Source organism: Pelodiscus sinensis, chromosome 15 (genome assembly GCF_049634645.1).
Source record: "Pelodiscus sinensis isolate JC-2024 chromosome 15, ASM4963464v1, whole genome shotgun sequence".
In the NCBI taxonomy this organism is placed as follows: Eukaryota; Metazoa; Chordata; order Testudines; family Trionychidae; genus Pelodiscus; species Pelodiscus sinensis.
In genome coordinates, this window is record NC_134725.1 from 11,519,795 (window position 1) to 11,547,666 (window position 27,872).

The window sequence follows — 27,872 nt, forward strand, 5'->3', positions numbered from 1 at the left end:
CTACAGGCTCATTTGTGCTGGCTCCATGTGCATTTCTGTTGCAGTTCTAGTTGCATCTTCCATAAGCTCTGCACTGACTTTTGGTAGCGGTTGTGCAATGGCATACTGCTTGAGACCATTGACTCCCCTCTCTGTCATGGGATGGAAGTGGGGTAAGCCACCCTCCTGAGCATGAAGACAGGCTGTGTCCCTACCCTGCCCACTTGGGAGCACTGCCATGCCAGGCCAGAGTGAAGAGCCTTCCTGTGAACCGCTTCGAATGCAGTAGGAAGGCTCTTCCTTCGCCTCCCCCCAGCAGAACGCTACCACGTGCCTTGACTAAATCACTGGAGAGTCCCAGGTTCCAGGGTGGAGTGTCTGGGTATCGTCAGGGCGGGATTTATGCACAAGCTACATAAGCTGGAGTTTAGGGCCTCCGGTTATGGGGAGTCTCTAAGCACAAAAAACTTACTTGTGTTTAGTTGCATCCTCACTTATGTACTGGCATATACGCAAATATACAATTTTATTATTTCTAGTTTCATTGTCCTTTCTGTTAGAACAATACACTTTTGTTTTTGTTTTGTTAATGCTATGGGGCCTCTTAAAAGTGACATACCTTAGGACCTCAGCATGTCTTAGTCTGGGTCTGTGTAGCTGCTGATGGAAAGGAAGGAGTGTCCATCTCACTGTCTCCCCCTTGGGCCACTCTCTCTTCCAGCTGGAGAGGAGCAATACATTAAACCTCTCTATTGCCCTTCTACCTACTCCACCTAAGGCAGGGAGTAAAACTCAGCCACAGGTACCAACTGAGCTGCAAGTGCACAATGCTGCATCAGACCTGACTCTGTGCTCAAGAGTGCATTGGTCCCAGTGTCCAAGCAATCTTTATCCTAGCAATCATGATACTTAGTGCCTGTGATTTACACAGGTGGGAAAGTAGAAGTAGCCCCATTTCCCCCATGAGAGAACCCAAGAGGACAGAAACCGGGTAACTCTGCCCAAAGTTATGGGTAAATCAATGGTAGACAAGGGAGCAGAACCCAGATCTCTTGGTCCTGTGCTTTACCCATTGGGCCATTCTGTCTTTAGTTGCAAGGCTGTAGGGAAATATATTATGTATTTCTCCTCCTTTCTTTTGCTCCTCTCCCTTTTCTCGCCCACTGGACTGACCTCGCCCTCCCCCTATTTATGGTGGCATGTTTGATCTACAGGTCAAGAGGTCACTGAACAAAGGGCTACATCTGAGCGGGAGATTAATTTGCCAAAGAAACAGAACTCTCCTTCCATCCACATTGCCTGTTGCCAGTCTGCAGACTGGACTGTTCATCTCTAAACACCATCAGGCAGTGATGGGCAGTCTGTGGGCACACAGCATGGCAGGGAAAGCCCATGGCAGGCTGTCAGACAGTTTGCTTACCTTGCATCCCCAAGTATAGCCGCCAATGAGAGCTGTGGTGCAGGCTAAGGATGTTAAATTTAGTTTTATCATCTAATCGACTAGTCGATGGATTTATTGGATTAGTTGTACAGTGGGGTTAGCTCCCAGTTCCAGGAGCTAACCTCACTGCAGCTCTGCCTTTTACATAACATAAGAACGGCCGTACTGGGTCAGACCAAAGGTCCATCTAGCCCAGTAGCCTGTCTGCCAACAGTGGCCAGCACCAGGTGCCCCAGAGAGGGTGGACCGAAGACAATGATCAAGTGATTTGTCTCCTGCCATCCCTCTCCAGCCTCTGACAAACAGAGGCCAAGGACACCATTTTATCCCCTGGCTAATAGCCTTTTAAGGACCTAACCTCCAGGAAATTATCTAGTTTCTTTTAAACTCTGTTATAGTCCTAGCCTTCACAGCCTCCTCTGGCAAGGAGTTCCACAGGTTGGCTACACGCTGTGTGAAGCTCTTAATATGTTTAAAAGGCTGAAGCACAGCATGGGGGACCTGGCACGAGCTGAGACAGCTGATTCTCAGCTCATGCTGAGTTCCCCCGACTGTGCTTCAGCTTTTTAAATGTATTAGGAACCTACAAGCTGGGACAGCTGATTCCTAGCTTGCACTGGATTCCTCCACTTTGCACCAACCTTAAATGTAAAAAGGCTGGAGTGCAGCAGGAGGACCTGGCATGAGGCAGGAATCAGCTGTCCCAAACTCATGCCAGGTCCCCCCCTGCCAGGAGGCTCTTCATACATTTAAAAAGCAGAGGCATGGCATCTGGGACTGTGTGCAAACTGGGAATCAGCTGATGACCAGCTCGTGCCCAGTCCCTGCTACCCTCCCTGCCTCCTGCGGAGATGGTGCTGGGGGAACCAGCTTTTAAGTTGGCTCCCCTCAGCACTGGCTCCTGCTCACCACTTGCTGCCTCTGACAGATGCAGCAATAGGGGTGGGAGGGGGAAGTGACTAGTCGAAGGACTAGTCGACTAGCTGCTTACATCCCTAGTGCAGGCAACAGGGACCCTCTGGTCATTGATTCCCACAGCTCCCATTGGCAGGGAATGGTGAACCGTGGCCAATGGGGAGCCATAGGGAGCTGTACCTGGGGATGCAAGGTAAACACGCTGTCTGACGGCCTGCCAGGGGCTTACCCTGGTGAGTTCTGAGCAGCCCACAGGCCATAGGTTGCCCGCCGCAATGAGGGTACTTCTCTTCCTGGTGGTTAATCTGTTCCCAAGTATGTTTGAAAGCAAAAATCACATGGTAGAAGCCATATTGGGTGAGGTGCTGTAAACACTGGCAAGGGCTGTCTATCAACCCATGCAGCCCCACTCTGTCTCAACAAGATGCACACACCCTCTCAGCTGTCCCCTTTTCACATGACTAATGCTGGTGCCCTCCCATCCGTTCCTTTCAGGTCTGCTATCACCATATTTCCCCAGAGGACAGATGGCAAGCATGACTTCCGAGTCTGGAATGCCCAGCTCATCCGCTATGCTGGTTATAAGCAGCCAGATGGTACCATTCTGGGAGACCCAGCCAACGTGGAGCTCACGGAGGTAAGCAGCAGACAGGAAAAAAAATCCATCCTTCCCGGTGGTCAGTGTCCCGTAGGGGAGTTCCTCATGGCTGACTTCCCCAGGAACTCAGGATGCGGACGTCTGCCTATTATACTACAGTGTACTAGTCCATCTAGGGGATTCTCTCTGATTTGCTTTGCTTTTCCTGAGACCGGTCGTGAGAAGCTCTGTGGTACCAATAGGATCCCTTAGTATTGCCACGTGAACTTGTGTTTGTGCTTGCACGTGCATGCAGCTCTGCCCTCTGCAGGGAGCAACCAGAACTTGCATTTTGTAGCCTCTGTACTGCTATGGACTACCACCCCGATATTATTAGCTCAGACAGTGGTCTAGAGCAGGAGGCTGAGGTTCTAAAGTCACTGTCACTTTAAGTTGCTGGTGGCTCATGACGCACAGTGCAGTGACCAATGTGAAGACCTAAGGGGCTGTGGATTTGAGCCAATAGCCAGTCTCGGTGCACTATCCTGAGAATCTGCTTCTCACCTACTGGTTGATTGCAGAAGGCTCTCCAGGGACCCAGCCTGAAGCTCTACCAGCTCACATATGGCTCAGACTGAGTGGGGGCATCACTTATTAAAAAACAAAGTCCAAGAGAAGTCTGTTGTACGTAACAGCCTGGCCCTTCGCAACTCCCACACCTTGCCCAGAGGCCTGAGACAGTAACACTGCAGGGCAGCCAGTGTGGCGAGAATATTCACATGAATTCTGTTTGGCTGCAGATCTGCATCCAGCAGGGATGGAAGGCACCCAAGGGGCGATTTGATGTCCTGCCACTCCTCCTCCAGGCCAACGGCAATGACCCGGAGCTCTTTGAGATCCCACCGGAGCTGGTGCTGGAAGTACCCATCAGGCATCCCAAGTAAGCTAGAGCATGTTTGAGTGCCGCTGAGGGGGAGGTTCTGCAGAACTTTGCTCCTTAGAACCATCTATGCCTTCTCACAATGCACCTTCTTCATGGCCTTGTTGGGATGCTCCATGGAGGGGCCACATTCAGACCTAGAGTCCCACCAATTTGTTCTAGTGGGGCACCCTTTCATGCTTCCTTCCACTCTGCATGGAAAGCTGGCACAGGCTTGAAAACCAGCCACCCTCTTCCCTCTCTCATGGATGGATGGCAGGGCTGGTTTCACGTCACCTCAGCTGCACCCTGAGCCTCCTGCCATTCACCTGACACCCTGCCCCTCCCCACAACCTCCTTGGTGTGCCCATCCCCATGCCCTTGTGCTGCTAGTAAAGCAGCTGCTGTTGTCAGATCCTGGGGGAGGGATCCCCACAGGGCTCTGCTCCTGTTGCCAGGAGCAGTTCTGATGGTTGGTGAAAACCATGGTAAGACAAAGCTGCCTTCAGGCGTCCCATGGAACAACTGTTAGGGGAAGTTCCCCACCCCATCAGGATCCAGCTAGCTGGCTGACCTCACCGTGTGCTCGGCAGGTTTGCCTGGTTTAAGGACCTGGGGCTGAAGTGGTACGGTTTGCCAGCGGTGTCCAGCATGCTGCTAGAGATCGGAGGCCTGGAGTTTACTGCCTGCCCTTTCAGCGGCTGGTACATGGGCACTGAGATTGGCGTCCGAGATTACTGTGATAACTCTCGCTACAACATGCTAGAGGTAACCTTGCCCTCTCACAATCTTGCTGTGGGGCTTGCTGGGATGCCTTGAGGTATATGGATGTTACTGGGGAGCAAAGCGCCAAGCTGAGCCCCTCAGTGCTTTGTGGGGGGCAGCCAATGAAATTGAAGTGCTGCCCTAAATAAGCTGTGAGGACAAAAGTGAATTTCAGCCACCTGTGCCACATCAGGGCAATATGCTCAGGGGAGCCTGGAGCTGAGCATGCCCTGGTAAATTACCTGCATTCAGGGCCAACCCGAGCCATTTTGGCCTTGCCTCCGGGCGCATGATGCATGCGTGGGCCCGCCCCCGGGGTGTATGGGCAGACGCACGGCGCATGCGCTGCCCAGTCGGCCTGGCCACCGCCGATGGCGCGCAGCCTGGGGCGAGCTGCGCCTGGCCATGCAAGGCCCTGCAGCCGCGGGGGGAAGAGCTCTGTGCTGGCTGGTGCTGCAGGGGTTAACACGGCCCTCACCCCGGGTGGCCGCTGCAACCCGCCGGGAGCTGAGTGCCCCCCATGGGTTGGCGCCATGGACAGCTGCCCGGCTAGCCCACCCTTTAGTCTGGCCCTGCCTGCATGAATTTACTCAGGGGTAGGGAAACAGGGAGAAACTTCAGTACTAAACACACCAGTGCTCCCCATTAGCTGAGCACTTGGGCAGCCACCCAGAAGCTTCTATAAATGCAAGCTCTGTGGGGCCTTCAGGGCTGTCTCATGCTAAGCATGGGGGATTGTCACGGGGTGCCCTAATGCCCGGGGCACCCCTCGTTGCTTCCCACACAGTACAGCCCCTGTTAGGCTACTTACAGCCCCTCGGGCCTAGTCACAAGTCTTGTCACCCCTATTAGGATAATTACAGCCCCCCGGGCCTAGTCACAAACACAGCCTCACTCCCTCAGGGTGTAAACAGGCTTCCAGCTTATTTCCCAGGTAAGCTTCCTCTAAATGTAGGTAGCTGGGTTATGGTGGAGTGGAGAGGTAGGGGACCCAGGCCCTCCGAGTCCAAGTCCTGGCCCAGGGCCTTGTTGGAAGCAAATGCTCTCGCTGCCAGCTCGGAGGGGATTCCTGCTGGAATAGCCGAGCTCCCAGAGGACAATCTTCTGCCCTGGGCCACTTCCTACCCCACCGGTGCACCACGCTGTCCTCCGCGTGCAGCTCCGGTGGTCACTCGCAATCTGGCGACCCCTTTGCCCGGCGTTGTTGCTGCTGCTCCTGGTGCTCTGGTTGCAGGGGTGGCTCAGGAGCTCCTACCTGAGCTCCTTCTCCTCCAGTGGTCAGCCCCATCTACCCTGAGCAGCCCTCTTTAATACCCGAGCAGTGGGAGCATGCCCAGCAGGCTACCGGAGATGTGGCCTCCCTGGCCCTCAGAGTGGCGTTAACCCCTTCTGGCCTAGTGTGTGTGTGGGGATCTTACCCCATCACAGGGATCTTTTGCATATGCTTAGCAATCCGTGTCCTTCAGAGTCCCAGCTGCGTAAAGATCCAATTCTTTCTTGTTAGAGCCTTTTTTTCCCTTATTCTCCTGCCTCCCCTGCTCTTTGAGCTGCAAAACTCAACCAACAAAAGGAATTCACTAGCATGCCTCCTCTTCAGGGTGGGGTAAGAGCAATTAGCAAAGTCTTTTGTCCTCTTCAGTGTCCCACAATAGTTCCTCTGGTGTCAATGAGCTTTGCTTGTGGGGTGGGACATAATGCCTCTGTTGGAGATCAGCACTGTACGTTTGTTAGTGTCTCTCTCCTGACTTGGTGATTTTCAGTCACGGAAGCTTGCAATACAAAAGGCTCAAATGTTGCTTTATATACCCCTAGTATCCAACCAGTTCTGAAGCAGTACAGTGGACTAGCCCCATTATTCTGAAAATGCTATAGCAAACTAGCCACATTATTCAAACCAACTAGGCACACTCAACGAACCAAGTGGTCACATGCGGCTAGTGGCTAGCATGTTGGACTCCACAGCTTTGTACTATGAAATATTAATATTGCAAGTGAGCGTACTGCAGGCAGCAACTCACAGTTATGCCATAATAACCTAAACACTAGGCCCAGTTTTGTAATGAATGCCTGTTTTAACACTACTAGCGCATAGGTGAGCCCACTCTGTTTGTCAGTATCCAAGTGAGGCATGAGGACGTGGGCATGAGCTGGCACCTGGCCTGCGGGCATCACACCTTTCCTCCCCATGAGGAATTCCCATGGCCCCTGTGCAAGGCTGGGCACAGCCAAGCCCTGATAGTACAGGAGGTAGCCAGGCCTCCGCAATGAGCTGCAATGAAACAGGCAGACCATTTCCTCAGACTTGTACCCAGCAGACTTGCCTCCATTTACAGAGGTTCTCAGTCAGGGGCTGACCCTCCCTTAGCTCACTCTCCAGCTTTGCAGCCAGTATTCAGTCTACACTCACTCATTACTGTGTCTTTGCAGGAAGTAGCCAAAAAGATGAATCTGGACATGCGGAAAACCTCCTCGCTGTGGAAGGACCAGGCACTGGTGGAGATTAACATCGCTGTTCTGTACAGCTACCAGGTACCCAGGGGCAGGCCTTGCAACTGCTGGAGCATCAGCACAGCCATCCCCAGGGTGTGGGATTCGGAACAAGCCTGGTCTCTGGTGACACCTTAGGTCCTGGCTGGGAAGGAGCCATAGGGAGATCTTCCCCAGGCCACGGCAGCTAGTGGTTTAAGATGCTTTCATGCAGCACTGTCCTGACCCGGAGGCAACAGTGACCAAAGTCTGTGCTGTGCTGCTCAGCAGGACTGGTGCCACGTTTGGGGATGTTCCAGGCAGAGGAGTGGCCCCTGTGGCATTTAACACACTGGCCACGGAGCCCGGCACAGCTGGGTGATGGAGGCTGCCTGCACAAACCCTGTGCAAGCCTTGCTGTGGGGGAATTTCCATCCCCTTTACACTGCAGGAGTGGCACAAACAGGCTGCAGCGGGGTCAAGGATCTGGCCCTGGGCGTCCATATTTGTAATTAACGGGACTGGAGAATTTGACTTGTCCAAGACAAAGCTAGTGATTGGCACCAGGAGAACATGGAGAGGAGCCTACCCCAGCTTAGTGTGTCAGTTCTGGGAGGGCGGCGTGTGCACACGGGCAATATCTTAGCAGAGCAGCCTCTTCCAAGAGCTGTTTTCCTGGGCGTGTTACGTGAGTGAGCTGGGAGGACAGCCCTGGAGGAAAGGAACAGCTGCTGGTCCCAGAGCTGGGCTCCAAAAGTAACAGTCTCTTTTGGCCAGCCCACAGCGGAGTTTGGGGGTCCTTCCTATGTGTCCAGCTCAGGCTACTCGATGTTCCAATGTGAGGGCTGCTTTCTCAATTAGACACACCTCTCCCGCTCCCCCCACCTCCCACAGGGCCCCTCCAGATAGGGTTGCCAGGTGTCCAGTATTCATCCAGACAGTCTGGTAATTGCAGGCTCTGTCCAGTAAAAAAAAACCCAGGAAATACCGGACATGTGAAATGTCCGGTTTTTCCTGTTTCGCTCAGACGGAAGCCCGGCAAGGACAATTTCCCCCTGCAGCATCTGGTGGGGGTGGGGGAGTGAGGAGCACAGCAGAGGCATAGTGAAGGGGGGGCAGAAGAGGGCACTTGCCAGGTGCCACACTAGGGGGGCGCCGGGGTAGGGTGGGAGCGGAGCACATGGTGCTGTGGCCCACGTGACCAGCAGAGACCCGGGACATGATGCCTCCCTCTACACAATGTGAGCCGAGGCAGCTGGGCTGGGCGGCAGGAACGGCGACTTTAAAAGTAAGATTAATTTACCCGGCTGTCCCGTTCCTCCGGTGACTGGCTTTGTGGAGGGGGGAGAGGCATTTGATTGAGGCAGGGCACTCCCGGTGCTGGGGATGCCTGGTTCAGAGGTAGGAGTGAGTGCATTGGGTTGAGGGGACACTAGGGGGACCTGGATCAGAGGGAGGTATGAGTGCATTGGGATGGGGAGGACTGGGGGGCCTGGCTCGGGGGTAGGGGTGGGTGCATTCACAGTTAATGTGTGGCCCCAAACAGGAGAGAGTGGTGTAACTTTTGCTTAGCAACTTTGATCTCCTTTTTTTTTTTCAACAGAATTTTTTCCTAGTGTTTTTTTTGGGGGGAGGGGGGGTGGTCAGTATTTTTTGTTAAACCATCTGGCAACCCTACCTGCCCCATTGCCACTGAAGGGTGCCTTCCATTGGAAGGCCCAGTAGACATCTCTCAGCCTTTGACTTCTCCCCTGCAGAAGCCATTTATTGTCCTCATATCCACTGCAGCTTTTCATGGGAATGCTCATTTTGCTCCCAGCCCTGGGTCCTAACAATAGCTGCCAACCCCTATCCTCCAAGGTGCATTAACTGCAGCTACTCCTGGCTCTTCTCCCTCCTTCCAACAGAGCGACAAGGTGACCATTGTGGACCACCACTCGGCCACAGAGTCCTTCATCAAGCACATGGAGAACGAGTACCGCTGTCGTGGAGGCTGCCCTGCCGACTGGGTGTGGATCATCCCCCCGATGTCCGGCAGCATCACCCCCGTCTTCCACCAGGAAATGCTCAATTACCGGCTCACTCCCTCCTTCGAGTACCAGGTACCATCTGTAGCCAGGCTTCTGCCAGTGCGTCATACCCTGCCCCTCGCATGTGAGGGTACCATGATGGGCAGGTGCAGCAGGAACTGGGCCTCCACCACCTAGGGATGAGTTCTGTATCCAACAGCTGACTCTGCAAGGCGGGTGGTGCTGGTTAACAAGCCTGACTGTTACAAGGCATGAAGGTATAATCCGAGTCAGGCTTGCAAACCCTCTGTGTGAGTTGCTCCCCTTTCCCCAGGGAGGATGGCTCTTTGCATTTCTGCCAGAGCCCAGAGAATTGTCTCAGGCCCATCCTGAACCCTTCATCCCAAGCCCTTCCTTTAGCCCACATGCCATGGGGGAGAATGCACTCACTCCAGACTGGCCACCTCTTGTGAACTGGAGCAAGCTGCTCCTGCCAGAATGGGGATGGAAAACCTGACTCCGCTCTCTGGATGGCAGTTCAGAGCATGAGTCCTTCAGCCAGCATAACCTCAACCACCAAATGTCTGTGCTCCTGCGGCTTCCATTCAGTGTGCCCTTTAGCTAGCGTCCTAAGAAATAATCTACAGAAGGGACCCTCTTTTCGGCGAGGTTATCCATCTACTCCCAGCTCGACTGTGAATCCTCTTTCATAGCCTCCATCCCTTCTCGGGGCCCGAAGGAAAAATGGAGGGGTACATTCCTGGATCTCCCTGCTCATTAGCTATCAGGGCTCACTGGGATGGTTTCACTTCTGGGAGGCAAAAAGGGCATGGTCCTCAACCATATTATTCCAAGCCGGCAGGGCTCTCACTGTCAGCATGTTGAAACCCTGGTGCACCCAGTTTCCATGGATATGCATATGGGGCATCCGCGGAAAGAGCTTCCACTCAAAACTTAAGTAGCTGGGTTGGGGGGGGGGGGGGATATGGCCACACAATGACCCTGAAAATAAAGACCCATGCAGAGGCTCTGAGACCAGCTGGTTCCCTAGAAAAGGGATGTTGTGAATGTATCTAAACAGATGGTGTCCAACCAGTTCTGAAGTAGTAACCACTACAGGGCAAAACTTAAAAAAACAACAAATAGTCTAGCCGCACTTTATAGACTAACAAAACATGTAGATGGGATCATGAGCTTTCGTGGATACAGCTCACTTCTCCAGATGAATCGAGTATTTAAAGTCCAGTTCCAAAATAAATAAGGGACAGAGGGGAAAAAGAAGAGGAAAAAATAGTGAATTAGAGTGTTCCTGTTACATGAAGCTGATAGAGAAGGTACAAATTGTTCTTAAGTACCCATTGTTTGGTTGGTTAAGTCATTAGGATGTGGAATATATCGTGCTAGCCAGGTGATGTCCTTATTCATACCTTTGTGATAAGTCCCAAACTTGTAAATGAAGTTAAGTCCCAATGCTTCTCTGTGTATTTGGCTTGTGGAATTGGCTTGAAACAACATGGTGACTTGAAGATCTATTAATGAGTTCCCCGGACAGATTAAACAGGTGTCTGTGTGTTGCCTTTTTGGATATCTGATTTGTGTCCATTAATTCTTTCCCGTAGAGACTGTCCAGTTTGGCCAATATACATGGCAGAGGGGCTATACACTATAGTGATTTAGCCACATTGTTCAAGCAGCTAGGCACGCTCAAACTTCCAAATAGCTACATGTGGCTAGTGTGTTGGTCACCACGGATCTAAACAAACTGTTGTTCCATTGCTGGGCTCCACAGACCCTGCCTTTGTTGAACAACAAAACTCTGCCCCTCAATTGACAACAATCTTTTTCCTCCTAGCCTGACCCTTGGAACACACATATCTGGAAAGGAGTCAATGGGACGCCTACCAAAAAGAGAGCCATCGGTTTCAAAAAGCTAGCCAAGTAAGTACCTGAGAAGGAGATGCCCCCACGCACCAGGAGCCAAAGCCCTGAGATGCGGCACACTGGTCTTTTCTGTTTGGCTTGCCATTCTGTGCAGTGATGCTGCCATGTGCTACTTGAATTGCTGCTGTATCCGCAGCTCCTTGCCCTCCGTTGTCCTCTGAAGGCCTCTCCTTTGACAGGTCAGCTTGAGTGGCACAAGAGAGAGCTGCCTAGGGAAGTGGGCAGCATTTGGAGTCTGCCACTGGTGCAGCCAATGGGAGGGTGAGGTAGAAAATGGCTAAAACCCCTCATTGGATCTCAGTTCATTTTCCAGCAACGTGTCTGGTTGTTCCAGCCTTGGGGAGAGACTCCATGCAACTCCTCTTGCTTCCTCTCTCTGGGGTTATCAGGCCTGATTCTCCTTCCTTCTGCCCCTCAGGACGAGGATGTAACTCCCTCGCTGGTATAAGTGAAAGGAAACTCATGCCCCCTACAGCCCTCCTCTTTGCTCTTTATGATAGTTCAGCAGATTGCTCCCCTGCTGCTAGTGGGGACCAAGGGAGCCCAACTCTTTGTAAGTGTGAGAGGGGAATGGCAGCAGAAGGGTTGCTACAGCTGGATATAAGAGATGGGCTTACACCAGGATCCTGGTTCTGGACATTTTGGAATCAAAACCTGGGACCACATTCCACAACCTGTCCCCATCCAGTTCTGGGCCCCACATTTCAAGACCGATGTGGAGAAACTGAAGAGGGTCCAGAGAAGAATAAGAAAAGTGATGAAAGGCCTAGAGAACATGAGCTATGGTGGAAAACTGAAAGAACTGAGTTTGTTTAGTTTGGAAGAGAGAAGACTGAGAGGGGACATGATAGCAGTTTTCAAGAATCTCAAAGGGTGTTACAAGAAAGAGGGAGAAAAATTGTTCTCCTTGGCCTCTGATCTTAGGACAAGATGCAATGGTTAAATTGCAGCAAGGGAGGTTTAGCATTGGCGTGCTAAACCCAGGGTTGTGAGTTCAATCCTTAAGGGGGCCATTTAGGGATCTGGGGCAAATCTGTCAGGGATGGTACTTGGTCCTGCAATGGGGGCAGGGGACTGGACTCAATGACCTTACAAGGTCTCTTCTAGCTGTATGAGATAGGTGTATCTCCGTATATTAGATTGAACATTCAGAAAAACTTCCTCACTGCCAGGGTGGTTAAACACTGGAATAAATTGCCTGGGGGGGTGTCTATTGTGATGAGGGCAGTAGAAACGCGCAGGGCTGACCTTTATCTCCATCATTGCAGATATTTAAGAGCAGGTGAGACAGATTCTGTCAGAAGAAATGGTGTAGATCAGGGGTAGGCAATAAAACAGCAGTGGTTCACCAGGGTTAGCTCGTGGTGGGCCGCTGCTACTATATTTACTTGGATTGGTGACTTTTTGAGGTCCCTTCCAGTTCTAGGATATTATGATCTCTTCCATGGACAGATCATGGCTAAAGCTGAGCACCCCAGAATGCTGAGCTGGGATCAGCTCAATTGAATCAAGCAGCTTTGAACAATCTGAGTATTTTATTCCTGGTCTAAAAGCTGCCCATCAGGGGGGTGGGATGTGGGAAGGTGTCCCACAGCATGGGAGGTATAATGGCATGTGGAGAAAACAGTGGGCTGGGACTCAGGAGACCCGTGTTCTATTTCTGAATCTGCCACTGGTTTGCTGGGTGACCTTTTGGGTAAGCCACATTGTGCCTCTGTGCCTCGGTTTCCCCATCTGTAAAATGGGGATTATGGCACTGACCTCCTTTGAACAAAGCTTTTGAGCTCTACTAATGAAAAAGTACTATATATGAGCTAGGTGCCATTATTGTTAGCCAGAAAGATACATATTAAGTCATGGACTGTCCAGGCCAGTGTTTCCCAAATAGTGCCCATGGAACCCTCGGGTTCCACTAAGTAAAAGTAAGGGTTCCATGAGAACCCGATCACTCCGCCTTCCCCCCCCCAGATCCGGTCTTAGGGATGGGCAGTCCTGGAGGATTAAGCTAGTAGCTGTTGGTTTTTTTTTTCTTGACATTTTTCCTCCCTCTTTTTTTTTTTTTTTTTTTTTGGTCAACCAGTTTTGCCCGGCAGTTTGGTTTTTTTTAAGGGTTCCATGGCCAAATAAAATTTGGAAACAGTGCTCTAGGCAGTGCTACGTCTGTGTCCCTAGTGTCATGACTCTATTACCATCTGATGTCTCTAGTCCCTTTCATGAAGTTAGTTTCCATGGTGCATCCATGAAACCACTGCACCATGAATACATTCTTGGGGGCTTGTGGCTGGTGCATGGGTTTCAATGGGAGTCTGGGGGAGGTAGAGGACTCAAAAAGATTAACCGAGCTATTGAGTTATAAGAGGCCACAATGGCTGTTAATTATAGCTGCTCCATCTGTGAGTACATAATTGATAAACAGCATTATAAATATGTGAACTTGGCAGGTAGGATTTTTAAATAATATCCCCTCCATTGTTCTTGGTGTGTAGGTGGCTTAAATTTTTTATTTAATTTACTGTTAATTCCGCCTGGCTCCAAGCTAATCTGCTTTTTGCCTGCTGCTGCACACAAGAGAACAGTTGAGTGAGCAGAACAGTTCTGACCAGGTGGAGTTTCATTACAAGGTGATTTAGAAACTGGTTGTGAAGAAGCCAAATAGTTCATCTCTCAGCTTCCTTCTGGACCCATCTGTGCATTTGCTAAGATCTGAATAGTTCCAGGGCCAGGGGAGGCCAGTGTCATCTGAAATGAGTGGGTGAAATTGACATGGAAGGGTGAATGCAGGAGGTGTGTTGCAGCAGCAGATAATTACCATAATGAACTGGATTGAGAGCAGGATAGGAACTGCCTGGAGGCAAATACCTTGAGACCATGTTGGGGGGAAGAAATCCAATTCAGGCTTTTTGTCTTTCCCATCCCTTATTTTTGCTAGTTGACACTCTTCACCTGTAATCATGGGGGAGGAAAGCCAGGGCCTGGGCTTCCCTAATGGATTCTCATTAACAGGCCTCTGCTTGGCGCTCCCAGTGCAGCTGCAATTGTTACCCCCATGGATGCATGTCTGTTCTGATGGGGGCAGTAGAATTGCACAGGCCTGCTGGAGCAGGGCTGACGTATATCAGACTTTACGCCAGGTTACCGATTGGAGAAACATGACTTTCCCAGCCCCCCCCCCCAACTGCCAAAGTGCTATATCAGGCTGCCCCGATTCCCAAGACATTTCCGCAGCAAGATGCTTTGGCTGCTTCTGCAGTGAGTGCTGCAAGAGTCACTGGCTGGATCGGGGCCCACGCTCCAGCCAGACATTCTGATTGATCCATTTACAAAAATTAATTAATTAATTAAATAAAAGAGGAAGTAATGAATATTTTTTAAGCAGAACTGCATTCCCTGCAACCCAGCTATTATGTGTGATACAACAATAATATCAGAGGGGTAGCCTAGTCTGTAACAGGAAAAATTTAAAAACAACAAATAGTTTTGCAACACCTTAAAGACTAACAAAACATATAGATGGTATCGTGAGCTTTGGTGGGCACAACCCACTTCAGATAACAAACAGGAGAATACAGCATTGGATTTGTGTCACTACTGATAGCCTAGCAATACATGCAGCAGAAGAAACTAGTTACCTCCAAATACATGCTTAGGGTCCCAGAGGAGATTGTATTCTAGGTGCCTCGCCCCTCCTGCTTCTTGCATCCTGTAGCTACACTGCTTTTCTTTAGTGTTCTATCTTGAACAGAGCTAGTACTGGTATGTCTCCTCCAGCCGGAAATGACACTCCAGTGAAGACATGCCTGTAGACCTGCTTGGAGCAGTTTTAGAAGATATTGGGCTTGAAACTGAGTGATCGTCTGGCTACACTAATGCTAAGGCTGCCAGAGATGAACCAACAGTTGGAACGGTGTAAAATTCTGGGGCAAAAAAAGAGTTTTTATATAGACAAGCCTAATGGGTGCGTCTTCTCAGGGAAATAGATTCCAGCTGGGGGCTACAAAAAGCAGGTGGTTAGAGCCAATGCCCTGCAACCATGCAAAGGTAAGCGAGCTGGCTCCTGGTCAAGATGCCCATGGGACTGCTCCCACAACTCAAGATATGCCCCTAGAAGGACCTTTCCCCACTGGGACATGAGTGTGAGCAAAATGAAGGGTTTTACATGAACAAACGCTCTGGCGGACTGGGGAGAGGTACAGGTTTGCATTAGTTAATAATCCACACTAGTCTCAGAGCAACCCGTCCCAGGTGTGATTCCTGAGCTCTGTGCACAGAGAAGGAAATGTTTGATTTTTCTTATTAACACAAACTCAGAAGGCTGGTTGGCTTCCGTGTTATTGGAAAGAAGGAAACCTGCCGCTTCCCAGATGCTGTCTAAGCGTGGGTGAGTGCATCCTCTGGAGGGCTCAAACCCAAGAACATGAGAGCACCAGCTGGCAGGCATTCCAGAAAGCCAGCAGTATGCTGGTGTTTCCATAGGCACCAGGGGGCTGGTTTCCACTGCTTTGAGCTCTGTGCAATCATTTAAAGTTATGCAGAGCATGGAAGGCTGCCTCACCAGCCAAGCATAGGTCTCCAGCCACCTATTTTAAACACTTTATGTTACTTTTTCCAGGCTCTAAAACCCTCACCCTATTGCTGTAAACTAATAACTCCCCTGTGATGACCCAGTCATACTTGAAATCCAGGAGAGGGAGAGAGGGTGTGTGTGTGGGAATTGCAGCCTGGGCTTCTCACGTCCAAGTGTCCTACTGAGGCTTCTATTTGCTTCCCAGAGCCGTGAAGTTCTCTGCCAAGCTGATGGGGCAGGCAATGGCCAAGAGGGTCAAAGCGACCATCCTCTATGCCACGGAAACGGGGAAGTCCCAAGTCTATGCAAAAACCTTATGTGAAATCTTCAAGCACGCTTTTGATGCCAAGGTAGCGTACCGGCTCTCTGCCACGGAGAACAGAGCGTGGAACTGTGTAGCTTACACACACCAGGCCTAAGGCAATGATCTGCTAGGCACCCTGAATTCCCAGAGACTTTCCCAGGAATAGCAGGCCCTCAGCATCTTGCAGGATTGGGCCTGGGACTGCCTAGGAGAGAGCTGCAAATGAAGCTGCCTTCAATTTTAATGCATTGGGGAGGTCTTTTGACCCAGTTCTTCCCTCTGTTACACATTTAACCCCATGGAAGTCCATGGGATTTGGAGAGGGCCAAGGAGAGCAGAAATTGTCTCTCCCTTAAGTCTCTGGGCCCCTTCCTGTTAGCATTATCGATTGGATCTCAGTGCCAAGCTCTCTGCCAGATCCTCAGGCCACGCTCCCTGCCAGCAGAACTGCACTGATGTCAGCAGAGTGACTTTGGCCCCTCGCTCTAAAGCCTAGCCTACTGAATGGACGCACATGTCCCCATGCAAGGGGCTGCTAACAGCATCTGTCTGTCTGTCTCAGGTAATGTCCATGGACGAGTATGACATAGTCCATCTGGAGCATGAAACCCTCGTCTTGGTGGTCACCAGCACTTTCGGCAATGGAGACCCACCGGAGAATGGGGAGGTAGGAAAGACGTAAGAACTGTCCCATTATTGCACGTGGCAGTAATGGGGGAGAGTGGTAGCAACACCCCCATATAAGTCCATTCATGACAGAGGGGGAGGATGGTGCAGTGGGCAAAGTATGTGGATGGGCATCATGAGACCCAAACCTGCCTTCCACATGCTGTGAGAACTGAAGTTCGCCTCAGTTTCCCCATATAGGGAATGGGAGAACATCTACCTAGCTCCTGGGAAGGCTGTGAGATCAATTAATTAAAAGCCGGCTCTAGATCTTATTACAGTCAGTGGAAGGATTGCCATAAATTTCAGCAAGTTGGATCAGGCCCTTAGAGACCGGCTGATATAAGGCATGATATACAGGAAATTTGCTTAGGTCAGCAGAGGTGCTTGGTACTGTACGAACCCTCAAGGCCCTGATCCTGGCCCCTATGGGCTTACAGACTAATAGATGATTTTAGTGCCAGTGCACAGTGAAGATGGCCAAAGGCCATTGGTGAAAGCAGGTGGGGTCTCTGGACCAGGATGGAGTAGCCGCACAAACCCACCCTTACATCTGGCCTGTAGAACTGACAACACTGCTTTGTCTCTCTCTCTCCAGAAATTCGGCTGTGCCATGATGGAAATGAGGAATCCCAACTCTCACCTGGAAGAGAGGAAGTAAGAGACTCAGACGTGAGCCCCACATCACCCGTCCCAGCAGAGCTGGCCCATCCCTGGGGAACCAGGGACCACACCACCTCTTTCCCTTGGGTTAGCTCAGTGGTTCCCAAACTTTTCGGCATCATGCCCCCTTTTTGATTTTTGAGAAACTCTCACCCCTCCCCCCAAAATAGCAGCAAAACTTGTTGTGCGAAAAGAGAAAACAAAAAAAAGGAACTGATGGGGTCTGAAAAACAGTTGTGGTCCCTTTAATTTCTGGGACCAGTGTAAAAAAAAAAAAAGGTGCCGGTACTCCAGGGGAAAAGTTGTTGACCAAAATCAACCAACCAAACAAAAAAGGTTGCCCTTTTAAGAGCAAAGCAGGCATTGCCCTTTTAAGGAGGCCATTTTTAAGTCTGCCCGGGATGCTCCATCCTCTGCCTCCCCCCTCCCCCACCCCAGCCAGCCTGAGTTGCATGTGTTCCAGCAGACTCCCAAGCCAGGAAACACAGAAAATACCGAACATTTCACATGGTGTTTTCTGATTTATTTTTTTTAACCGGACAGGGACTGGGCTCTTTCTTGGAGGGGAAAGATTCGGGGGGGGGGGGGTTGCCTTGTGCCCCCCCTGGAATTTCTTCACACCCCCCAGGGGGGCGCGCCCACCAGTTTGGGAACCTATGCTGATTTAAAGTCCCAACTGAGGCTGCAAGTTAATGGCCTGAGGAGGAACTCACATGGTATCAGGAAGCTGGTCCAATGCTCTAGGTAGCGTTGTCCTTTCCCCTCTGGACCTGGCTGACGTTGCAGCTCGCAAGTGAAACTAACCTTGGTAGCTGCACACTCCTCCATGCCTGGTGGATGTCTGTCTGTCCAAGGCTATCCTCAGGACCTGTAGGGACCCCAGCAAGAAACCAGGTGGGCCCTGCTGAGGTAGGATTATGAGGCAATGTGGAATTGGGCCTTTGGTAGATCAGGGGGAGAACCAGTTCAGGAGCTGTCCTGTACCCCGACTGGAAGAACAGGATTCTGGGCAGTTGCTGGTAGGTAAAGTTGATTCCAGTGTTCGGCAGGCTGTGGGGGTTCCCATGGAGGCCTGGCTCTAAGGCAGTGTTTCCCAATTGGTGCTCCGGGGAACCCTGGGGATCCGCAAAGCGAAAGCAAGGGTTCCGTGAAGAGCCAGCACTCCCCCGCCCTCTGTTAAAGAGACAGAGCCTTTTTTTTTTTTTTGCTCAATGAAACGCGGCAGGGGCCTTTTTTTTTAAGGCAACTCTAGGGGTTCCATGGCCAAATAACATTGGGAAACACTGCTCTAAGGGAACGAGACTATGCCTTCCCTAGCAATTAAATCCAATTGGAGCAAAGCCAGTCACACCTGCAGACATGCCAGTCGCTGGCCTGGGCAGGAGAGCAGGTGTAGGGAGAACCAAGCATGCTGAAGCAAGAAGAAGGATGATCCAATGAGGGCGGGGCACTAGCCTGGGGCTTCAAAGACACATGTTCAGTTCCTTGGTCTCCCACAGACATCTGGTGTGACCTTGAGCAAGTGGCTTAGTGTACGTCTATACGGCAAACAAAACTGAAAGCAGCAGCAAGTCTCAGAGCTCAAAATAGACATTCAGGCTTGACGCTGGGCTCTGAAACCTGGGAAGGGGAAAGAGACAGACATTAAGAACCATACGGGTGCTGAGATCCAGTGTCAGTGAGGACACAAGACAGACTCCTGTATCCACAAGACTGAGCTCAGAGCCCAGAGAACACGAGCTAAAGATGGGCCCGATACCAGGATGCAGCTCCTCTCACGTTTTCTGAATCTGGATCCAGACTTCACAGTTGTACCTCTCTCTAATAACATCTGTATCAGGGAGAGACCTGGCCCGGAGTCTGGTTTGTCTGCTGCCTCAGTTTCCTCTCTCAGAGCATTCATCTGCAGCTTCATAGGCTGCTTCAGTGCTTGTATGCAGGAGCTTCCATATACTGCAGCCCTGAGGCCATGTGGTCCTTGGGTTAAGCCAGAGTTGGGGCATAGCCTGACTTCTAAGGGCTCTTTTGTCCTCTTCAGGAGTCTTTAGCCCTTTCCTGGGCTCAGCCTCCAGCCCACTTGGGCTTCTATCAGTCCCTTCTCCTTAACAGCAGGCGGTTGCAGCCACTTGTGGGTTGGCACTTGGGAGTACCCTCCCTACCTTCTATTACAGGTCCCTAGCCTTGGGACTAAACACTCAGGCTACTCAAGCCATAACTCAAAGTGCCTTGTGTCCCTGGCACAGGACCTCTTCTTGCAATGCTGTGGACCATCAGCAAGTTCCCCATGAACTATGGGTGATCTACGAGCCAACCACAAGTGTGCAGCTATGTTTTGAACATAGTACAGTTTAAACTTCTCTGGTCTGAGGCCAGAGGTGAAAGTAAGCAAGTGCACACTGTTGTACAGCTCCAGCAGGAGCTGGCTGAGCTGTGGCAAAACCCAGCAAGGAGCTATTCAAAGAGCTGGCAGGGACTGAGGTTGCAATAGGACAGTACCTGTAACAAATTTTAAGTTACTTTCACCACTGTCTGGGACACTGTGGTCTAGCAACATCCATGGTCCAGCAGATGGACCGCAGATGTTGCTGGACCAGACAGCTCTAGGAATCTAGTGGCAGTGGCCTAGGCTGGCCCTGGGGAGTGAAACCCTGGAAGCCTACCCTTAACATTGAGACTATTTAAAAATAATAAATATTGGAGGGTTTTTTATTTGCCTTTAAGACAGGGGTGGGCAATAATTTTTGGCCAGGGTCCACTTCAAAAATTTCTGAAGTGGCCTCAGGTGGAAGGGACGGGGCCAGGACACTTCTGTGCTTCCCCACCCATAGACCCTGATTGGCCTGGGGGTAGGTGGAGCATGCAAAGTCTTTGCTCCCTCCCTCCCCAGAGAGAATTGCCAGCTGTTCTGAACAGCTGGCCATTCCCTCTAGCTACCTATGCCCCTGGTGGTGTGAGGAGACTTGAATCTGGGCTGGGGAGGGGGAGCACATGAAGTCTCTTGGGGTATGTCTACACTACCCCGCTAGTTCGAACTAGCGGGGTAATGTAGGCATACCGCACTTGCTAATGAAGCCCGGGATTTGAATTTCCCGGGCTTCATTTGCATAAGCGGGGCGCCGCCATTTTTAAAACCCTGCTCGTTCGAACCCTATGCAGCGCGGCTACACGGGGCACGAACTAGGTAGTTCGAACTAGGAAGCCTAGTTCCTACTAGCACAGGGGAAACGCCCCCACATTCTTCCTCCCCCGGAGCCGAGCCGACCCTCCCCCGTGGCACAGGGGAAACCCCCCCGCGTTCCTCCTCCTCCGGAGCTGACACGCCCCTCCTGTGGCACAGGGGAACCCCCCCCATGTTCCTCCTCCCCTGGGGCCAACGCCCCTCCCCTCCGCGGCACAGGGGAAACCCCCCCGCGTTCCTCCTCCCCTGGGACTTACCCCATCCTGGCCTCAGGGAAGCTGTGCTCCAGGTAAGGCACCAGAAAGGCAATGGGAAATGGAAGGGGCAAGGTTTGGAATTCGGTGCCCCATGAAATTTGGTGCCCTAGGCGGCTGCCTAGTTTGCCTATAGACACGGGCCGCCCCTGTCTGGAGGGTGGGCGGAGAGGCAAGGCCTCCACGGACCAGATCAACTCACTTGGTGGGCTGGATCTGGCCCACAGAGGCCCTTTTCCCCAACCCAGTTTTAAGCCTAGAAGGGTCACATTTCTGAACTCTTCTTTGCAGCCATACAGGCGTCCCTGGCAGCCCTGTGGCTGGCCCAGGAGCCCTATGGTGGGAGACAGGAGAGCTCTGAGGCTGGGAGGGAAGTCTTGCTAGGTCTGCTGATGGACACCAGGAGAACCCAATGTCTGTCAGCAGCGGAAGTGAAACTGATCTCTCCTGATCCTGCAGACTCCCTTGTTGGGAACCAGTCAGATCCTAAGTGCGCCAGACCAGAGGTCCAGCCTGTAGTTAAACCAGTTTACCACTAGGTGGCAATGTTTTACAGCTTTTGCTTTTTCCAGGCAGCTCTCAGTCTGTATTGCCAACCCTTAACAATGAGATGATGTAAAAATAATAAATGTTGGTTTCTTTTTATCTGCCTTTTAGGCTTGAAGGATCACATTTCTGAACTGGTCACTTTCTTTAAAATGCTGAGCTTCTCCCATGACTCCAGATGTTGGGGCTTTAAGGGAAGACCCTAAATATCATGAAATTCACCATAAAATCACTTTAGGTGGGCTGAAAGGCAACATTAGAGGAGCCTATCCTCAGTTTACCATAGTATTATCTAAAAACACCTGTAAGTACTATCGTCGAGCTAAGGTCATGTCCTTCGTTTTAGCTTGGGGATAGAGCAAAGTCAGTTTTCTATCATCTGATACCGGTTCTGCTACATAAGCAGGATGAGACTTGGGCAAGCCACTTAACATCTACCACAGTTAGTTACTATTTTTTTGCAAAGAGCTTTGATATCCAGGTTGCTGCAAACTAGCAGTGTTGTTATTAGTACAGCATATTCCACTTACTTGGGACATCAGCTCCCTGTGAAGTCTCTTGTGTAAACCTAATGATGATAGTGAATAGTAATGCCTGCTGCTTAGTCAGGACAGAATTAGCATCTGGCTGGTGATAAGTGGGGTTTAATCAGGTGTTAATGAGGAGAAAAGTCTTGGCTCTAATCTGTTCCTTTGGAAGTTAAGAAATGATGCTAAAGTACAGGGAATAACATTCTTGCTCAGAACAATAATGTCAATTAATTACTTGCACACTGATTGTTGTGTTACAGCCCCACAGTGGCCTGCCTGCTGTGCGTACATATACTGTGACAAATCCCTATAGAGCTCCCAATCTGCAAATCCTTATGGTTTTTAATGGCCTCTTTCCCTAATGGGGACAGCTAATGGAGCAGGACAATAGGCCATCCCAAAGGGTGCCTCCCTGCAAAGCATTTCATAGTGCTATTCACATAGCTCTCTATCTGGTTTATTGTGGCTTCTATGCTGGACTCTTGCAATACCCTACATTACAGGGTATCCTGGAAGGAGATTGTAGCTGAGTATGAGGTGGGCAACAATGCATAACTCAAGTACCTGGGTTGAGCTAAGTATCTGAGCCAACGCTGGCTGCTACTGTCGCTTACAAGTACAATTTGAGGTGTTGACACTAAGCTAGGGGGAGAGGTAGATACACTGGAGGGTAGAGATAGGGTCCAGAGTCCTCTACACAAATTGGAGGATTGGGCCAAAAGAAATCTGATGAGAGTCAACAAGAATGGGATGGAAGAATCCCAAGCATTGTTACAGGCTAGGAACTGACTAGCTAAGTAGCAGTTCAGCAGAAAAGAACCTGGGGATCCAGAAGCTGGATATGAGCCAACAGTGTGCCCTTGTAGCCAAGAAGACTAATGGCATATTATGGTGCATTAGGAGGAGCATTGCCAGCAGATCTACAGAAGGGTTTATTCCCCTTTATTCAGCATTAGTGAGATACGTCTGGAGTACTGTGTCCAGTTCTGGGCCCCCCATCACAGAAAGGATGTGGACACATTGGAGAGGGTCCAGCCGGCTTATTTAGAGCTTATTTAGTTTACAGAAGAGTGAGGGGGGATTTGATAGCAGCCTTCAACTTCCTGAAGGGAGGTTCCAGAGAGGATGGAGAGAGGCTGTTCTCAGTAGTGATGAATGGCAGAACAAGGAGTGATGGTCTTAAGTTGTGGGGAAGGGGGTGTCTAGGTTGCATATTAGGAAACACTAGTTCACTAGGAGGGTGGGAAGCACTGGGATGGATTCCCTAGGGAGGGGGTGGAATCTCCATCTCTAGAGGTTTTTAAGGCCAGGCTTGACAAAGCCCTGGCTGGGATGATTTAACTGTAGTTGGACTGGATGACCTCCTGAGGTTTCTTCCAAACCCTAATCTGAGATTCTACTATTTTTAAGGGCCTGCACAGCCTGGAACCTAGATATATGATGGGCTGTCTCTGTCCTCTCCTTCCCACAGTAAGCTCCAGAGCTGGTCTTGCTGTGAGCATGGCTCATGCCAATACTAATGGTTGACTAGTGACCCTCTCTCTGGGGGAAGCCATCAGAAACCAGGGGCAGTGGCCTTCAGACCTGGAGGTGAAGAACACTTTTCTATGTGCTAAGATCAGCATTTCTGAACTCAAGAATCTAATGGCACTGGAATCCTCCATGAATGGCAATGGAATCCTTAATGAATGGCAATGGAATCCTCAATGAATGGCACTGGAATCCTCCATGAATGGCAATGGAATCCTAATCCCTGAGAAACCACTGGAAATTCTAGCCCGATAGCTTAATGTAGAGCCCAACCCTTCGCAAGGTTCTGTACCTAAGATCCCTGTAAGCTGTGCCGCTGTAGTGCTCAATGAACTAGCCTGCCCTCGAACCCGCCAAGGCCTCTAGGCTCCAGCCAGGAAACTGTCACAGGCCATACAGCTGCAACCTGGCTCTTGCCATGGCTACCTGGTCCCAATCCTGCTGAGGGGGTGGGGCTGCCCCAGCCTTGATCCAGCTGCAATAGCCTGGGCCCAAATTCAGCTTCATTCAGCCTCAGCTGCTCCAGCCCCAACCTTCATTCAGTCATGGTGGCCCCCACCCAGGCCTGACCCCCATCTGTTCATGGTGTCCTGGTCTCAGTCCAGATCCTGCAGCAGGCCCTGGTGCCCCAGCAGCCTGGCTGTGGTGCCTCGCCCAGCCTGGCCCCCATCTGGCCATTGCCCCCATCCGGTCCCGTCCCCTATGTGGCTCCAGCAGCTCAACCCCTGGGATCCACAGATGAATATGGCTCCCACATTAGAAAGGCAGGGACCCTCTGAAGGTAGGGAAGGTGGAATGGATACTGGTGTGGCTTAGGGGATAGAACATTTGCCTGGGGAGCACAGGGTGCTGCAACAAGGGAGGTTTAGGTTGGACATTAGAAAAAACTTCTTGCCTGTCAGGGTGATGAATCACTGGAATAAATTGCCCAGGGAGGTTGTGGAGTCTCCATCTGTGGAGATAATTAAGAGCAGGTTAGATAAATGTCTATCAGAGATGCTCTAGGCCAGGGGTTCCCAACATGGGGTACGCGTACCCCTAGGGGGTATGAGAAGCTTGTCAAGGCGGTACAGGGAATATTTGGTAAATAACTAGATTATCCTAACTGAATTATTCCAAAAGTAGTAGTGTTAGTGAAAAAAGTTGTGGATTCTAGAGTCTAGAATCTATTTCCTTTCATATTGAATAGGGGGGTAAGGGAAGGTTTACTAAAAGCCAAGGGGGTAACGGGAACCGAAAAAGGTTGGGAACCCTTGATGTAGTTGGTGCTGGGTCCTGCTGTGAGGGCAGGGGACTGGACTCAATGACCTCTCGAGGTCCCTTCCAGTCCTAGTGTTCTAAGATTCTGTTGAGGGCTTGCAACAGACTCTGCCTCCGGAGGCATGTAACATACACGGTTGATGGGTTGCACCCACTGTAGGGAAGAGAGCTCAGCTCCCTGCTCTGTGCACTATTAATAGCCTCCCGTGGGACAGGCAAAGAGCAGAGCCCTGAACTCAGGCTCTGCCTGGGGAGCACTACCCAAACTGTGTCCCTTTTCCCAGCACTCGATGGCCTGTCCCATCTCTGGCACTGTGACCCAGGAGCAAGAGCTGCAGCTGCCGTAACGCTTGCTGTCATTGCTGTTTGCAGGAGCTACAAGGTCCGTTTTAACAGTGTCTCCTCTTACTCGGATGCACGGAAGTCTTCAAGTGACGGGCCCGAGGCCAGGGACAACTTTGAGAGCACAGGGCCTCTGGCTAATGTCAGGTGAGCAGCATGGAGAGGGAGGGAGGGGTTGCTTCTCAAGGGCTCCGCCTGTCTCCATCAGCCCATAAGGGCCTCGGAGAAGGAGAGAGAAGAGAAGGGATGCTGCAGCTGATGCAAAGGGCTCCAGACAGGAGAGAGACACGAACTAGAGTCGTATGCTGATTTCCAGCAGAAAGTATTACGCCGTGGCCAACAAGAGAGGCCCATCCACAGTGCCTCAAAAGCATGACCCCCCGCTGCCAGGCAGACTGTTGAGAACCAAGGCCCAAGCCCCAAACTGGCTGATTCCTGTACTGAGTTCTGTGTGAACTCCTCTGGTGCTGTAACACCCTAACCATGGAGTCACAGGTGGTTCTCTGGGGCACTCTGATCTGCTGTGCCACTCAGGCAAGCCATGATAGATGGTCCCCTACAACCAACCATCGCTGCGCTATTCAGGTTATGCCCAGTCCCAAAGGACCTGCCACTTCCCCCAGGTCAGTTACACCTTAGATCTCACATCAAAGACAGCGCATGAAGCCAATCCTCTAATAAACTGTCCACAGTTTATGAAATAGGAAAGGGAAACAGGAGTTATTTACAAGGCTAAAGCAGGTCGACTTACACACCAATAAGTTCCAAGCTTAAATTTCAAACAGTAAGAGAAGCTTCTGCAAAAAGCAAGCTCTGTATGTCCTCTTGGGCTAACCCACCCTTAAGCACTGGGGATCTTTTGGTTATGCCTACTAAGCCCTGCCTCCTAGTGCCCAAGCAGCATAAACAAAAGACAGGACTATGCAACATTGTAAAGACTAACAAGATGGTTTATTAGGTGATGAGCTTTCGTGGGCCAGACCCACTTCCTCAGATCAAATAGTGGAAGAAAATTGGCACAACCATATATACCAAAGGATACAATTTTAAAAAATGAACACACATAAAATTGACAAATCAGATTTTAGAAGAGAGGGGGAATGTGGGGGGGGGGGAGTTTAGTGTCTATGAGATAATGATATTAGGGGGTGATATTTGGGGATGCTATCTTTGTAATGGGTAAGGTTGTTAGCATCTCTATTAAGGCCCATTCGTAAAGTGTCAAATTTAAGGATGAATAATAGTTCAGTTCTTCCTTGTTGGGGATTTTTATCCCCTTCCTCCCTCGTGCTTGAGCTGCACACCTAGCTGATGGGAGGAGTAGGAATTCACTGCTATGATTCCCCTTCCTGAGGAGGGAGAAAAGCAATCAGCAAAGTTTTTCATCTTCTTAAGGGTTCCACAGTAGTCAAGTAGCCGCAGGGCCTCTCCTGTTGGCCAGGATGTAACACCTTCTGCTGGAAATCAGCGTGCTACCCTGGTTGGTGTCTCCCTCCTGTCTGGTGGCATACGCAGTTGCAGAGGCTCACGATGCAAAACTCCCGAATGTGACCTTGGAATATGGGCAACAGAGGGTTACAAGTGAGATTAATGCAGACAGCAACTCACAACCACCTATCACCTAAATACCGAGGGCATTCTTACAATTCTATCAGCTGCTTTCGCAAACCTGCTGCACAGGTGAGCCAGACTGGCTCCAGCTTTGTCAGTGTTTAGTAGCAGCAAGGGGACCTGCCAGCACCACGGCTCCCTGAAGCAAAGATCTCCTCTAAGCAGCTGTGCAACAGGCCAATCACCACCAGCTCCCCGAGCTAGCCTAACTTGATGTCCCTATTATATTCCCCCCTTCTCCTGACTGACTTCCTGGGGCCATAGGAGACTAGTTACCAGGCATCGCCCCAGTCCTGCTAGGACTATTGAGCTGTGACTTGCTGTGTTGGCACATCCACATCTGTAGGAGTGTCAGCCTTGGCTCAGTGATTGACAGCCTCTCCCACCCTAGCCTCTTGCTGGCCGGATCCCACCACCCCCAGCAAGACACAGCCCGCCATGCTCCCACTGCAGTGCCAGGGAGAGGTAGTCATGGCCATTTCCTAACAGAATTGGAGAGGTGCAGTTACCTCTGTAAGGTTTCCTTCTTTGGCTTCAGACTGGGGGAGGCTGAGCCCTGATGCTCTGGTTTTGGGGAGCCAGGAGGGGTGCAGGTGGGTTTGTTTCTCTCTTTTCCTGCTAGGCCTACAGGCTGAACAAGGGCATGTGGGTGGAAGCGCTGCCTCCGCAGGTGGACGCTCCTTGCTCGGTCTCCACCGGCGACGTCAGGCAGCTGCAGCTCTCTGGTCTGCTTGCAGGTTCTCGGTGTTCGGCCTGGGATCGCGAGCCTACCCCCACTTCTGCGCCTTCGCTCGTGCTGTCGACACCCTCCTGGAGGAGCTGGGAGGGGAGCGCATCCTCCGCATGGGGGAGGGGGATGAGCTCTGTGGCCAGGAAGAGTCTTTCAGGACCTGGGCCAAAAAGGTCTTCAAGGTAGTCTGCTTCCCATGTCTTTAGAAAGGGGGCTGGGGATTGGGAGGGGAGAGGAGAGGAGAAAGAGCCCAGGAAGCTGCCAGTGGGCAAATCCTCTTTTAGTTAAAATTGGATCCTGGCACAATGCAAGTCTTTCGGAGTTCATGTCTTTAGCAGCCTTGCTCTTTGTGAGGGGCAAAGATTCAGAGCAAACAAAGCAGAGACTTAGACCTGGCTCCTCAGGGCGTCTGCCTGTGTGCACCCCTGCTCTCAGGGAACCAGGCAGGTCACGGTGGCCCAGCTGGCCTGGTTCAGGCAGCACTGAATGTGTCTAGGAACCCTGCGAGAGACCTAGAGCAGAGCTTAGGGTAACCTGGAGCCTTCTCACCAGGCTAGGTTGCTTTCATGGTTTGGATGTGGCACTTATGTGGCTTCTAGAAGTTGGCTCTTGCTGAACAGTGACCAGCCCAGTATTCTGGGTTTTAGTTCAGCCACATATAAAGAGAGGTGGGGTCCTTTGC

At 51.1% G+C, this 27,872-nt stretch overlaps 1 protein-coding gene across 11 annotated transcripts in view; it reads left to right on the forward strand.

Annotated features, from left to right (window-relative positions):
- The window catches only part of NOS1 (nitric oxide synthase 1), a 175,391-nt gene that overhangs the window by 126,044 nt on the left and 21,475 nt on the right, over positions 1-27,872 (forward strand). For all 11 annotated transcript variants that reach the window (XM_075898163.1, XM_075898161.1, XM_075898160.1 and 8 more), the window contains 11 exons: positions 2,831-2,972; positions 3,713-3,852; positions 4,425-4,599; positions 7,024-7,125; positions 8,970-9,164; positions 10,924-11,009; positions 15,782-15,926; positions 16,443-16,547; positions 17,145-17,203; positions 24,880-24,996; positions 27,198-27,372. In XM_075898163.1, the coding sequence (XP_075754278.1) occupies positions 2,831-2,972; positions 3,713-3,852; positions 4,425-4,599; positions 7,024-7,125; positions 8,970-9,164; positions 10,924-11,009; positions 15,782-15,926; positions 16,443-16,547; positions 17,145-17,203; positions 24,880-24,996; positions 27,198-27,372 (1,441 nt within the window). The remainder of the gene's footprint in view (positions 1-2,830; positions 2,973-3,712; positions 3,853-4,424; positions 4,600-7,023; positions 7,126-8,969; positions 9,165-10,923; positions 11,010-15,781; positions 15,927-16,442; positions 16,548-17,144; positions 17,204-24,879; positions 24,997-27,197; positions 27,373-27,872) is intronic.